Source organism: Mus caroli, chromosome 2 (genome assembly GCF_900094665.2).
Source record: "Mus caroli chromosome 2, CAROLI_EIJ_v1.1, whole genome shotgun sequence".
Classification (NCBI taxonomy): Eukaryota; Metazoa; Chordata; class Mammalia; order Rodentia; family Muridae; genus Mus; species Mus caroli.
This window is the reverse complement of record NC_034571.1, coordinates 165,643,711-165,658,340: the sequence shown is the minus strand read 5'-3', so window position 1 is coordinate 165,658,340 and position 14,630 is coordinate 165,643,711. Positions and strand designations below refer to the sequence as shown.

The 14,630-nt window shown below is 47.0% G+C and overlaps 1 protein-coding gene across 2 annotated transcripts in view; it reads right to left on the bottom strand.

Moving 5' to 3' along the window:
* Positions 1–820: 820 nt before the first annotated feature.
* The window catches only part of Rab22a (RAB22A, member RAS oncogene family), a 43,142-nt gene continuing 29,332 nt past the window's right edge, over positions 821–14,630 (bottom strand). The window contains exons 3-8 of one of the 2 annotated variants that reach the window (XR_002377447.2): positions 14,205–14,286; positions 7,505–7,576; positions 7,321–7,427; positions 6,660–6,769; positions 1,616–1,969; positions 821–1,003 (exon numbers count right to left, since the gene is read on the bottom strand). Coding sequence is in view for 1 of the 2 variants with exons in the window: in XM_021157082.2 (XP_021012741.1) it covers positions 1,872–1,969; positions 6,660–6,769; positions 7,321–7,427; positions 7,505–7,576; positions 14,205–14,286 (469 nt within the window). In the remaining variant the exon portion in view is untranslated. Of the gene's footprint in view, positions 1,970–6,659; positions 6,770–7,320; positions 7,428–7,504; positions 7,577–14,204; positions 14,287–14,630 lie in introns of both variants that reach the window. The other variant, XM_021157082.2, reaches the window with a different exon arrangement.

Genomic DNA, 14,630 nt, shown 5'->3' with positions numbered 1-14,630 from the left:
GTGAGCCACCATGTGGTTGCTGGGATTTGAACTCTGGACCTTCGGAAGAGCAGTCGGGTGCTCTTACCCACTGAGCCATCTCACCAGCCCCAGAATCTATACTTCTAATCTAATCTTCAAGAATCTATACCGTCTTTTAGTGAAATGAGACAGAAAGGGTCTCACATGGGCAGCTGTGTCCACATGAGCCAAGCAGCGCTGTTTCTGCTTATACAGAGGTGCTCAAAATCTGACCTCAGGAAGGATAAACAACCTGAGCTGTTTACAAGGCCTCGCTCAGGCCTGGTGTCGCCTGGGTTGCCATTCCATTAAACCCTCTCCACCTGAAGCATGTGGCGGAGGGGTACAGAGCAGTAACAATTGTTTTTAAAAGTTTTGACTGTTCTGTTAAGGACAGCTCTGAAAACACAATTTGGTTTGAAATTCAAGCTGTTTCATTTCCTATTTAATCTTGTAAATTTCCTTCCCTTACAATACCCAGGCTGGAAGGGCGCCAAATTAGGCCAGGAACAAATTTCCAGCAGCTTCACTTGGGTGCTTTATTTTTAGATTATATTAAAAACCTCATTAGGCTCCTGAGGGAGAAGAGTGTGAGGCACTAACAGAGCAAGGGAAGATAGAGGAGGGAGAGGAGAGGAGAGCCGCTGTTAGTAAGGTAGAGGAGGGAGAGGAGAGGAGAGCCGCTGTTAGTACACAAAGCACTCGAAAAACAGTTGGTCCGAGCTCTCTGGAGGAGCTGAGAGAAGCTCAGTGAAGGACGGACGGATGGCCGGGTGCTGGGCTCCCTCTCGCCCCAGGCAGGAAGGACTAGTCAGGCTTGTCACGGAGGCATATGTCTTTATTACCATTTCCAGATGGGATGCAGCAGGGAGAGGGAGGAGGAGGAAGCTGTGAGCTAAGCGCTCCGTGCTCCTGCACAAGGTAAATGGGCTTCAGAGGGTCCTGTGGACAGGCCGAAAACCAGGTGGGCACACAGGAGACTGGGCACAGGACTAAGTGAATACTGAAAGGAATTCAGAAGTTATTAATGTATTTACATAATTTATAATTTTTAAGCAATGGTCTCATAAATATAGACTACAAATTTACATATGCTAGGCAGCTCACAGTTGTTTTTCCCACCAAAACAAACTGGGCAAGAAACAAAAAAACCAAAACAAACCATAAACAAAAAACAATCCCACCAAAAGATTCATTAGCTTTGTCCTCTCCTCTCCTCTCCTAAGCCACTGCCCGTCAGTTTAGACACATGCAACTCAACTGGCTCCAGGTGGCTTCTGTGCCCCATGGCCTGGACCAGGAGCTTCTGTAGAAAGGTGAGCATAACTAATGTGCGTGGGCTCTGACACATACAGGGTCAGAAGCAAACCCAAGGTGAACCGGCAGCCACTGTGCGGCAAAGTGCTTTAGAGATGGTGGGAGCTGTCCTAGGAACACCCATCCCTCTCCCTGTGATCATTTCCCACAGTTTACTGAGACGACTCTGACACTAGAGATGAGGACCACGGAGATGACCATCCCCACAGCCTTTCCCTTGTGTCCATGAAAGTGCTCATTTCCCTTACAAATAACACATGAAATCCTGATGACAGAGGTACCAGCAATTCAATCCTACCATCCATAGCCATACGTCAGATGCTCCTTCAGCTGGGTAAACAGCCAAGGGCGTGCATGGTCCCTTTGCATGCCAGAGTCCACTGACACAAGTCTGCAGACACAGACACCTGCTGCAGTCTTCCAAGAGAACCCAACAGCCGGTTCTCTGAGTCCTTTTTGCATAAAGAGCATGAGGTGGCGTCCAGTGGCAGGGCACGGCTCTCCTGCAGCATCCAGGACCACCTGCTTCTTCCTCAAGGTCAGGCCCTGGGTCGTCAGCAGCAGCTTCGCTTTGGCTCCGATGGCTGTCTTCGGAGTTTGAAGCCCTTGCCGCCAGACGCTGGGTTGGCATCAGTGGATGGAATTCTTCGACCTGCAGCAATGTGAGAAGAAAGAGGGGACGTGTTCCTTCTCAGACACGATTTGGCAACACAACACAACAGCTGCATCAAGGTCAGTTCATCCAGGTAAGACCAGGAAGATGAACAAAGTGACAGGGCAGAGTATGCCTCTTCACCTGACCCACAGTCACCTAATGCTGAGCCCACGGGGCCTAGGGCAGCGGCCACAGCACCAGAAGCCACAAGTCTTTCAGATGTTACCAGTCCTTAAACTAGCATCCTATATTTCTACTCTAGGATACAAACAAGGATGCCAAACAGCAGTTAGTAAACTTTTTAAATACAAAAATTAGACCCCTCCCCCGCCCCCCAGGTCTCACAGCACACTGCTACTATTGCTCTGAGGAGCTGAGCATGCTCACTGTCTCCTAGACTAACCATTTCTCTACTGACGGGTGTCGGTCCCAAGCAACTGTGTGTGTGTGGATTACAGAACACCCTACCCCAGGGCATTTACCTGCATATGCAGCACATTCCCACTGACTACCTAGTACACATCACCTAGTAATTCCCACTGACTACCTAGTACACATCACCTAGTAATTCCCACTGTCTACCTAGTACACATCACCTAGTAATTCCCACTGTCTACCTAGTACACATCACCTAGTAATTCCCACTGACTACCTAGTACACATCACCTAGTAATTCCCACTGTCTACCTAGTACACATCACCTAGTCATGTTTGACTGACAGGTGCTGCCAAGCTGCTTTTTACAGAGCTGTGGCATTTTCTCTCTTATGACATCACAGGAGAGGGCAGGCTTCACTTTCTGGCTCTGTGAGGCTAACTCAACCTGAAGAAAACCCTTCCTTCCATCACTTTCCACCCACTTGGATGGCACGGCTCAAGGCTGCTTGTACAAAGGCTTTCCTGCCCTTCCCCTTCTGAGCTATCCAAAGACCTCAAATTCCAGCAGGACACCAGGGATACTGGTCTTATTTCCCATGTGACTGGCATCCTCCAACGGGACCCTGAGCCCTCAGTCTTGCTTGTTTCCACTGTGACATTCCCAGGTCTAGTGGCACAGCACTGGGGAAAGACTTTCTGTTTGTCTAAACCAGGAAAACAGACGGGGCATCTTCAGTAAGGCTGAAGGACAATCCCTGACAACTCTGTGGATGTGGTTGCCAAGTCCTGTGAGCTGTAGCCTGTGTAGACAGGACACAGCATCACTTCTACATGGGCAGAAAGTGTTCTCCAATTTTCCAAATGTGTTGCAAACACTGCTGTGAATAAATTACAAATACAGTTAACAGTCTCTTGAAGGTTACTGTCATTATGGTTTTCTCAACAAATGGAAACGGAAATACAGCTGGTACCACAGAAGCAATTGAAATGTGACAAAAGATTTTTAAACAAGTGTTTTGGAAGAATGCAAGAGACATCTTTATGGTCTGGGCACAGCCAAAGGTTTCTGATGCAGGAACTAATGCTGACCATAATGAAAATAAGGACACATTGAATTCAGTTAGGTTAAGCAGCCAGTTCACTGGAGGACTGGTTCAGAAATCAAAGTCAAACCAAAAGGAAGGTATTTCCAACGTAGTCAACCAGGGCTGATATCCAGAGTTAAGGCATGCATGAGTCATTAGGAAGGCAGGTGCTGACTCGGTAGAAGGCAGGCAAGAGGGTAAGAATTCTGGAGAGAAGGGTGCCAGCTATCGTTCAGGTAGAAACCTGTAGGTGGACAGGTGCTCAGCTTCAAGGTAGACATGGGGATGCAGGTCCTGCTCTCCTACAGACTGACGGAAGAGATTTCATACACCACTTCTGTGGGAAGCAGCTGGCACAACTACGACTCTGCAAACTGTTTGGCAGTAAAGTCACAACGAAGACATGCAAATCTAAGGACCCAGCAATCTTTCTCTTGGGTGCAGATACCAAGCAAATGCATCCAGATGTTCCCCAGAGGACACAGGGTGTTCAACAGTGCAGCCAGCAATTACCCTAAATCAGAAACAACTGCCCACTGTCTGGTTAACAGCAGAACTGTGAGTTCTGACACGAACACATACCAGCCACGGGTCTGTATCTGCATTGTAGCTGCACGGGATGTACAGACAGTCTAAGCATGGAATATAAAGTAAGAAGTCAGACACAGAGGGTAAGTAGGGCTGGTAATGTAGCTCAGTTGAAAGAGCACCTGCCTAGCACATACGAACTCCTGGGTTCAATTCCTAGCATGGTCCAGAGCATGAGGCATGATGGTACAAGTGTATTCTAGGAGTTGGGAGGAAGAGAAAGGAGGCTATCAAGGTCCCCCTCAGTCACAGGATGAGTGTGAGGCCAGCCTGGGCTATAGAAGATGAAGGCAGCAGAGGAGATACAGCAGTAAAGTGCTGGCACAGCCTTTAATTCCAGCCTTTGGGAGACAGAAGCAGGCAGATCTGTTTAAATTCAAGGCCAGTCTGATTTAAAGAGAGAGTTCCAGGATAGCCTGGGCTACATAGTGAGATTCTGCCTCAAAAAATAAACAAACAAAAAACCCCAAATAAAACATGGGAAACAAAAGCAACTAGCAGGATGGGTTATCCTTTGGCTGTGTTCTGAGATAATGCATTGTTGCCTGTATGCTCCTAAACTGCCCTTTCCTGTGTGTACGTTATGTTCCAACCCAAAGCCTGTATGCCAGGTACATGTTACCTGACAATACTCATTGAGCAAAAAATAAAGATGATTTCTAGCTCTGTCCAGTTTCCACCTGCCTGGCCATGTTCAGTTCTTCTCAGTTATGGTATGTACTGTCTGTCTGTCTCTCTCTCTTTGCAGTGCAGGCAACTGAATCTAAGGTCCTGAATATGACAGCAAAGTTACTACCACAGGGCTGTATCCTGCATGCTGGGTTTTGGTATAAGGATTTGTTGCTCATATAGTCCACTACATGTTTATTTTCAAAACTAGAAAAAGAACCCACAACAAAACCTGGAATGGATGCAACAGATGCCACGCTATATGGAGACCCTCAAAAAACTGTGAAGACTATTGACAAAACTTAGACTGCCTTTCAAGAATGGCCCAGGCTAAATTGCTAGTTATGGACACAGTGTCTTAACCCTGAAATAAACAGATGCTTCAGTGAGCCAATGGCAGGCCACACTGGCTGTCTGATATCTGCAAAGGACTCTAGAAGGGTTTAAATTAATGGCCAAAATGAAACAATGGAACACATAAATAAAAATCCACATCTCTGAGCCATCTAAAACTATCACAGGTGTGTTCACTCATAAATTCTAGTAGTTGGAAGGCTGAGGCAGGGGACTTCTCTGAGTTCAAGCCTGAGCTACAAGGCTAAGACTCTTGAGACCCTGTCTCAAAAGAGCAACACCAAATGAAACTCAAACAACCCTGCTCTCCAGGCCCCAGAGGGGCCCACCTGCTGCCATCCCAGGCCTGGGTGCTACAGGGCTGCTCCCCTGGGCAGGCCTGGGTGCTACAGGGCTGCTCCCCTGGGCAGGCTCTGTATGGTTCTGGTGGTTCCTGCAATTCATGGCTCTCACCCTCACCAAGGCCAAGCATCCTTCTAGCTTGCAGCTGCTTTGGATGGTGACCTAAGGGCAGTTAATGGGTACAGAGGCACGATGCTTGGGTGACTACTCCCTATCTGGGAGCTGGCTATGCTCAGTGAAAGCAAACAATCCCGCTCTTGCAGGCCTGTACTGTCAGGTTCAGCTCCCACCCCACTGCCTCAGAGACACTCCCCAACCGCCGTTCCTCATCAGGTCTCAGCTCCCAATTCTTCCCCCAGAGGGGCTTTCTGGGACCGTCTGTACACATTCTTACATCTACTACAATTGCTTTCTTCATCTCTCTTATTATTATGTGAAATGACCCTATTTATCTGGAGTTCACTGCCTGACTCCTTCAACAGAACACGCGCTCTCAGAGAGCAAGGGCTGTGTCTATCTTCTTTAGGCTGATCCCTTGAGTCTGGAACAGTTCCCAATAAACATTTTGATGAATTGGAATGAAATGAATAAACACAGATGTGATCCACAGAGAATCCCAAGGCTTGAGGCAGCCTCTTCTCACCTACTGTCAGCCTGTTAACACTCTAGGGAAGAGAAGGGGAGAGGACTGACCGTTCCATTGCTGAGGACTAGTTTTGGAGGTTTTCTTACAAACAGATCCTACATACATTTCATTTCTCTTGAGGTATTCTGTTCTTTTATTTTAGAAACTGTGAGTACTTTTAATTCTGTGTGTCTGCATACAGGTATGAGCACCAAAGTACAGCTGCGCACAGAGGTCAGAAGTGTCAGGTCCCCTAGAGCAGGAGTTCCAGGTGGCTGTGAGCATGATGTGGGTGCTGGGACCAAACTCAGGTCGTCTGGCAGAGCTGCATATGACCCTAGCCTCCGAGCCATCTCTCCAGACCTTATTTTGTTCACTTCTGATGGTTCTGGATGAGTAACTGAGACATATTTAGAAGAGGAGAACACAAAATGGCTTAGGCACTGAGAGGCATTCTTTCTGGAAAGATTATCTCACAACACCCAGAAACCCCACATGACGGACACTGGCCCGTTCTCATCTGCTCAAATTTCCTTTCGTGGACAGTCTCAGAGACTACACTAAACAAGCTGAGATTCTAACCACAAAGAGAATTCTGTTTGTTTGCTCCGAACCGAGGAAACCCACAAGATGCAAAGATACTTACTAATTTCTATAAAGAGTTCATTTATGTTTATTGCATTTTTTGCGCTGGTCTCTACAAAGATGGCATGAATGGAATCTGCGTAGTCCTTAGCATCTCTCTCCATGACTTCTCTGGAAGGCAACAATTGCTAGTCAGAGGTTCTGCTCCTTAAGACCCCCCCCCCCCTCCAGCCCCCATGTAAGCAGAAGGATGTTTGGATCAGCAGTGGCATGAGCCCAGACAGTCTTTCCAGTTACATGATCTTCCTGATAAGGTTTTAAATAACCTCTATATTAAACACCCCTCACACCCCTCACCCCCCGGGAAAACAAAGCCAAGGCCCTTCCTTTGGGAATCAGATGTGATACAGACAGATTGTCGATAAAATGGACTTTTTGTATTCAGGTACTCTGTGTCATAGCAGCCTGGGGAGGCAATGATCTCAGATAATGTCATGTGTGATACCACTAATGTTAGAGTAAATTACACACCTGTCTACATGTAATATAATTAACTCCAAATGCCTTAAGTTTTCATTTTAGCTTGGAACTTCAGGGCCAACCATGTAACACAAGAAATTTTTCAATGTCAGAGATAAAATAAAAGCTAGACTCTTACCCTGGATATGGCTCATTAGAAAAGGAACACATAATCGGCCCGGGAATCTCGTCTAATAACTCACCTGACATCAGTAAGATCACACTTGTTCCCTGCAATGGCAACAACAATGCTGGGGGGGCCGTGCTGGCGGAGCTCTCTCACCCAGTTCTTCAGAGTTGAAAACGTCTCCTGCAGTGTGAAAGGAGAGTAGCTAGAGGCCTGAGCAATACATGATGGCAGCTAAGAAGAAAAGAATAAAGTCTTACTTCTTTTGTGATGTCGTAAACGATGATGGCTGCTGCTGACCCTCGATAGTACATTGGTGCCAATGCACGAAACTGCAGAGGGAAAAGAAGCAATGAAACTGGACGGTCAGGGAAAGATGTCCTTTTAGCAGACTTTGAAGTCCATTATCCCTGCACAAAAGGTAATCTTTCTCTGAAGCCACAGAAGATGCCATAATGCTTTACAGCAAAAGAACCCATAATTACCAAAGGCAAAGACAGACTGTAGTGCAGGAATGTCTCTGAAGACAGTCTAGAAAACAGCTTTATAGGAATTGAATATGGGGCAATAAACAAATGTTTCAGCTAAAAAAGCTTTTTAATTGAACTCAATGTAGTAATTCCCAAATTCATTTGTTCAATAGTCCTTTAAACTTTGGCTTCCCAAACTAAGGAGATAAAAACATGCCGTAAATGGTTCTCCCGAGAAGTGGCTGCATTACTGGGTGTCAAAGAGATCACACTGTAATCTAGACGTTGATTGTCCTAGACATGAATGCACATTTAAATTCACTGCTTGAATGAGTTTGCAAGTTGCTTTTCTGACATCTCCATGCATAGGTCTCATCTCTCTCACAATGTCACAGTGCAAGCACAGTCTCTGCCTCCACTCTCCATCACTAGAGGGATACAGAGGCATAAGCAAGGGTATCCAATGGCTACTTCCCTGGATGTGCGTGGGATGGAAAATGTGAAGCTCTTTCCTCACTCAAATCTGGCTCTTGGGAAAATGACCCAGTGTGGTGTCGTTCCCCTACCCCCACCCCAAGGATCATACTGTCATTTTCCATCCTGACTTTGAAGCTTGGTCCCCAAGAGTAATCCATGTACTGCATCCTGCTCCCTTTGTGGTGACTGGGTAGTAGGCACTCTCCTCAGAGAGCACTGGGTGTACATACAAAACAAACACAGCATTCCTCTGTCTCTTTTATGTCTCCGAGACCCTTCTGATAAAGTAGTGACATCTGGCCTGCAACCCCCATGAGGGAAGATACATGAAGTCTGTCACATGGCACTTTTGCCACCTCTGCCCACTCAGTGGGGTGCTTGGTTCTTTTCATCTATGAATGTATCTGCTATGGCTAGACACAGGTCTAGGGGTTTCTTGCAAATTTGTTCAATTTTTAAAAACTGCTCCTGTTCCTTTCTCCTGCCTTTCTACAGGAAGTTTGGTATTCCCGGCTAGTCTTGAATTCATGATGTAGCCAAGGATGACCCTAAACTGCTGATACACCCAACTCAATCTCCTGAATGAAGGGATAATGGGCATAAGCCACTGCGCCCGGCTTCTGTGGTGCTAGGGATCAAACTCTAGGCTTAGTGCGGCNCGCCCTAGCCCCCTTCTCTTAGCTCTTTAGGCATACTTTCCTGCATTACTTATTAGGTGGCTGTTCTCAAAACTACAATTTAACTTTCTCTAGTGCATTTCTATTTTGAATGCATGCTTCCTATAAAACAGCCGAACCTTACATGAGCCTAACCTTATCTATTAGAATCTTGCATGATTGTAACCTAGTCTACATCACCACTCTGGCTGCTGTTGCTAAATGCTTCAAATCACACTAATAGAAGACCTAGCTAGCTGTCCAGAGGCCTGGCGTCAGCAGCAGTGCTCACCATCTGTCGGCAGGATTCCATGGCCGTTTCTGGAGCTGATACCCAACTCTCACTTTCACATCCCAAGATGACTTTGGTTTTGTATCTGGGAGATGGTTTTGGCAGATGGACTTGTTTACACACCTACAGTATGGTAGAAACTCTGCCTACTGGCTTGCCTCCACTGTTTCTGAGAAGGCAAGCCCACTCACATTGCTCTCTGGTATATAATATATCTCTGTTTGACTAGGGCCCTTGTTGTATTTAAAGGTTTGCTGAAACCCTTAGACTTGAGAGTCGATATATCACCAAAGTGGAAGAATTCAGCCATCAACCAGAGGAACCCTGCCTTTATCCTGCACCCCCATGCTTCTTCATCCCTTCTGGGCCCGGTGTTGCTGAGACTGCCCAGGCTTTCCTAGCCTCTCCTTCCCTGCTCTTCCAAGTGATCTGTTCTATTGCTCACCAGCCAGCTTTGCTTCTTGACACCATGGCTTTCAATGTTAGCATTTCCACTTTATTCTTTGTGAACTTCCTTTCTGCACAGCTTCCCATTTGTAGCTGGTCTGCCATTGTGTGAACCTTTGGACAGATTTAAAGGCCTGCTTTCAACTCTGGTCCAGGTTCTCATCATAGGGTCAGCCTCTGTTCTCCATTCCCCACACATGTAACAAATTACCGCATACTGGCCCGCTGCCACACTGTCATTTTGAAGAGTGGTAACTCTCATCATCTTGAGAGTGATTTTGAACACTGTTAGGATGGCTATACTAGAACTGGATCTGAAGGCCTCTGTCTCTCTTCTGAATGAGATGGTTAAAAACTTTATCAATGCCCTCTAACGTGCATTTAAACTTCAGCTCTGTTATAAGAGGCAGCAGTGAGTCTCTACTCAGTCTTGTTTTGCAATGTCCCCTCTGCACATTCACAAGGCTTGAGGAGGGTCCTCCTTTCTGGGTCGTATTTTTCCAGGGCTTGCTGCTCTTGTCCAGTTACTCTAGCATTCTCAGACATCTCCCATTATCATAATCTTAAAAAAGACATTTCCTGATTGGGCGGTAGTGGCACACTCCTTTAATCCCAGCACAGAAGTAGAGGCAGGCAAATTGAGTTTGGGGCTAGCCTGGTCTACAGAGTGAGTTCTAGGACAGCCAGGGCTACAAGGAGGAACTTTGTTTTGAAAAACAAAAACCAACCAAACAAAAAAGACTCTTCTGCCTTGACTCTTTGCTACCCTGTGCCCTAGTCCTGAGCTGGGTGCCCTGTGAGGCCTGATCCGGGCCTGTGTATGCTGCTTCAGCCTTGCCCACTGGTTGTTTCAAACAGCAACTTTGTAAGTATTACCCAGCATTTATAAGCCAGGATGGCCATTGTGAGAGACACACCCATGCGGACTCCCCTGCTGTTCTGATGAAACAGCATTAGCTCTGTGGCCCTCTCACTTCTGTCACAGGATTACTGTATAGTATAAGCACAGACAGTGAACAGACAAAAATGGCTGTGCTCCAAAAAACTGTATTTACAAGAGTGGGTACCTGGTTCAACATGGCCCTCGGCCAGCCAATCCCAGCTCTAGATGCTCCTAAGCTGTCCTTGTTCTAGTTGACACACTTACAACTGCTTATGTGGTACTGTGAAAACGGACGGTCTTCATGCTATACTGACCTCTGTGGAACGGTCAGCCAGAGGAGGCAGAGGGAATAAGAGTTGTGCATATGGCCATAACAGATGTGCCACACTGGGAGTGCTGCCCTGCACTCATGGTGGACTTCATGACATACATTCATGAGTGCCATCTGTGTGTGCTGGGGTAGAGGAACAAGATGAGCTCACTCAAACTGCAAACAATGGACAGAGCACTCATAAATGCTTAGTCTTAAGAAAATAAATACAACTGTGAAAACAAGTTTCATTTAACCGGCGTTTGAGAAACCCTGGGCTTAATTTTACAGTCAGGAGCTGACTTTTAGAGTTGGTGAGGAGACGGACAGCCTGGTGAGCTGCTTCTGCTAGGAATGTGCAAGCATAACATGGGACTTTCATTTCACTGTGGACTCTCCCAGGCCTCACACAAACAGTCACTTTGAAAAAACATCTGAGGGCTCTGGTCTGTTTTCCTAGGTGCTTCTTAACCTTCTGATAGACAAGCTGTTGTCTTCTCAGCACTTCCTTCCTTTTCATGTAGCAAGCTCCCTCAATCAAGGACTCACATACCATTCAATTCTTACTTGCTTTCATCAACTTAGTGAAATCACTCTGCGATTCGTGGGAACTTGTCAGAAAAGTCATCGTTCAGAACTACATGTGGCAACAGATGTGAGGGTCAAATGGAGAGGACGCCTGTTCAGTTCATCAAAAGCTTTTTCATTCTGCAATGGTTTTGGTTCCCCACCAACAATCTCAACTCCACAGAGCTAAGCAGTAAACATGCTCAGGTCAGAGACTCATCACTGCAGCCATGTGCGACCCACAGGAGGCAGAGACAGTCTGTTCTCATCTGTCACAAGGTAGACTACCAAGCAGCTGACAAGAATAGTAACATTGAAGCCAGGTACTAGGGGCTGCGAGCACCAAAAAGGCAGTCCCTGCCTCTCAGAGGCCACAGTCTAATACAAGACAGAAGAAAAAAAAAAGTGACAATCTCATGGTTGAGGGCAAGCAAAGACTGTGCAGGACACAGAGTTAATCTGCTGCTACCCAACTAACTCCTGGGCATTAGCTTGCCCTCGGGTACTGGGACCACAGCAGTAAGGAAAACACGGCAGGCACAGCTCCCAGTGCTCCTGTCTCAGTGAGAGAAGCTGCTAATGAAGGTGGACAACCAAGCAGACACCACAGTTTGTAATGAGTGTCTTAGGCATGAACAAGGGCAATGAAGAGAATGAACCTGAGGCACTGCTCAGGTCCAGGGAGGCACAGAGAGCCCTGAGGTACACCATTCTGTCTGACACCAATAGCTGCTAAGAAGCCTGAGTGCTAGAGGAGGCATGTGCTAGCGAGAAAGGCCAGTATATGTGATGGCCCGATGGCAGGTCTGTGTAAGGACCTGCATGGAGGTCAGCAGGCAGACAGAGCAGTGCAGCAGGACACATGGGCTTCATGGGTCCCTTAGAACACAGCTAGAGGTAAAAATCAGCAAGAAGACAGTAGAGTCTGAACATTGTTCTCCACAATGTCTGGGTTCTTGTGAATAGTGACATGGGTCAGGACTGGGTGGAGAAAAACAGGGACAGAAGTCAAAAGGCTAGAGAACACTTGAGTGACAGTGAAGGCAGCTGAAGGCAGCTGAGTAGAGAGCTGAAGAAGCAGATGGCCAACAGCTGCCAGGAAGAATGAAAGACAACCTCCAGATCTGATGCAAAGAAGCACAGCTTTCTGGTAACACGGGTATTAGGACAGCTCCTCTCTGTGTGACAGAGGGAGGCTCCAAGGCTAGACAGTTACCAGGTGAAGGATAGGACGGCAGATGACAGGATACAGAGCTGTATGTACACTGGAGAAGCACACAAGCTGACTGGCAGGAAGAGGCAGAGTGGAGTCCAGCCTTGAAGAATCCGAGGCACGTCCTTCTGCACAGTGACACCTGGCTACGCCATTCCTCTCCCGACTTGTCTTCCAGCTCCAGGATGTCCTGGTCAAGCCCCCTGTCCCTGATCTGGGCTTTCAATATCTCCTGCCCAGCCTTGGGTTGCAGGATGGTACTTCAGGGAAGGAAGGCCAGATTGTACCACTGAGCAGCACTATCTACTAAAGAGCCAACTGGAAGTGGGCAGGTAAGAGGCGGGCAAAAAGCAGGCAGTCATGGTCCTCAGGCTCCTGTGAGCACTTGAGTAGTGTGGAGGGACATGCCTAAGCATTGCTTCCACTTTCATGGTATAAAAAGCCACTATGACAATAGAGCACGTAACACATGAGGGGGTAGCTGAAACCTAGGACGCAGTACAAGGGCACATCTATCACTCCTAGGGAAAGTCCACGCACCTGGCTAATGACGCAGTCCTAGGGCAGCATGCAGACACATCTAGTAGGCCTCTGGGAAGCAATGCCTTTGCAGGATGGAAGAGATGCTGACTGCCGTCCTAACCTCCATTCTAGATGCACACAGCCACCAACACAGAAGATGGCAGCTCTGATAAAGTGATACACAAGGTTCAAACTGAAGGCAGCCAACAGCAAGGCTGAGGCACAAGCTCTGCTCAAATGTGCACTGAGACACCAGTGTGGTGTCCTCCATTTGTCAGTTTCTCTGCCACACAGTATCCATGTTTTCTTGGATACTAGTGTGACGACAAACCATTTTTCTGATAACTTCTTGTGTACTTAGAGCTTAGGACAGTACCTCACACCTGTCAGGCCTTTGTTTGGAGAGAATCACCTGAAAACTATAGCGTGGCTGAATGATGGGATGACTGCAGGGAACTTACCAGGGAAAGGGATGGAATGAGGCAGGGTGTGTGTGTGTGTGTGTGTGTGCGCGCGCGTGCGTGTCTTCTATCTTTGCTCCCATTACATGTCTATTCCTGTTCCCACTTCCTCAGATCTCGTCCCACTGTACAGCTGTAGCTCTCCACTGTCTCTACCCTGTGGCGAGGACAGCCAGAGCTATGGACAGGCTCCCTGTCAGGCGTTTAAGTGCTTGTTGCAAGGCATTGCATTAGCTAATCCGTCCACTTAAACCTCAAAGTTTATATGCTGTAAAGTTCCCTCTTTTAGCTTTTAAAAGGCGGCTATAAATGAGCTGTGCCTAATTTTCCCTTTCTACCACTAATTCTCTTACATCTTTACTAGAGGACAGAGCCCCAAATCACACACTCTGTTCAAGGAACTTGATCAGGCCTGTTAGTCAGCATTTACTTTAAGACACTAAAAAGTATAAAAATGCCCTCAGTGCCCATTATCACTTTCTCCATCAGTGGACTTTGTGGCTCTAATTGAAAAGAAAAGGGCTGGCCACGCAAATCGAAGTAAATGTGTCTCTGGTGCAAAGTAGTGAGGAATGGCAGACGACGGGGACGATGACAGTGTAGTTGGAGCTGTAATTTGGTTTGGGCCTCAGAAAAACATAGTAAATTAAAGAGTGACTTACTCGTTCTTGTCCAGCTGTATCCCAGATTAGGAATTTATGTAGCTCATTTTGGTACTGGACAGTCTTGGTCATAAAAGATGCCCTATAAAGAGAGACCTAAATGATCAGAACACAGTTATTTAACACCCGTGTCCAGCCCCAGTTGGAATCATCACTTAAGACTTAGCACTCAGGATCCCAGCTCCCCACAATATCCTCACCAGGTCCCTCTGGAGTGCTGAGGGGTAGTCAGATGCTGGCTGCAGCCTTTGCTGAAATAAAGCATTAGCCTCATCTGCCTTGACAGAGGAGGAAGCCTAAGAAGTGAGAGACCTGTCAGTCCTAAGAAGGCTTAGCCTCCCTTGTCAAGTGCAAGGCTCTGTCATTCAAACAGATGGGCGTCATAAGAAATCTTTCTTAGAAATAGGGCTGATTTTTTTTTTTTTT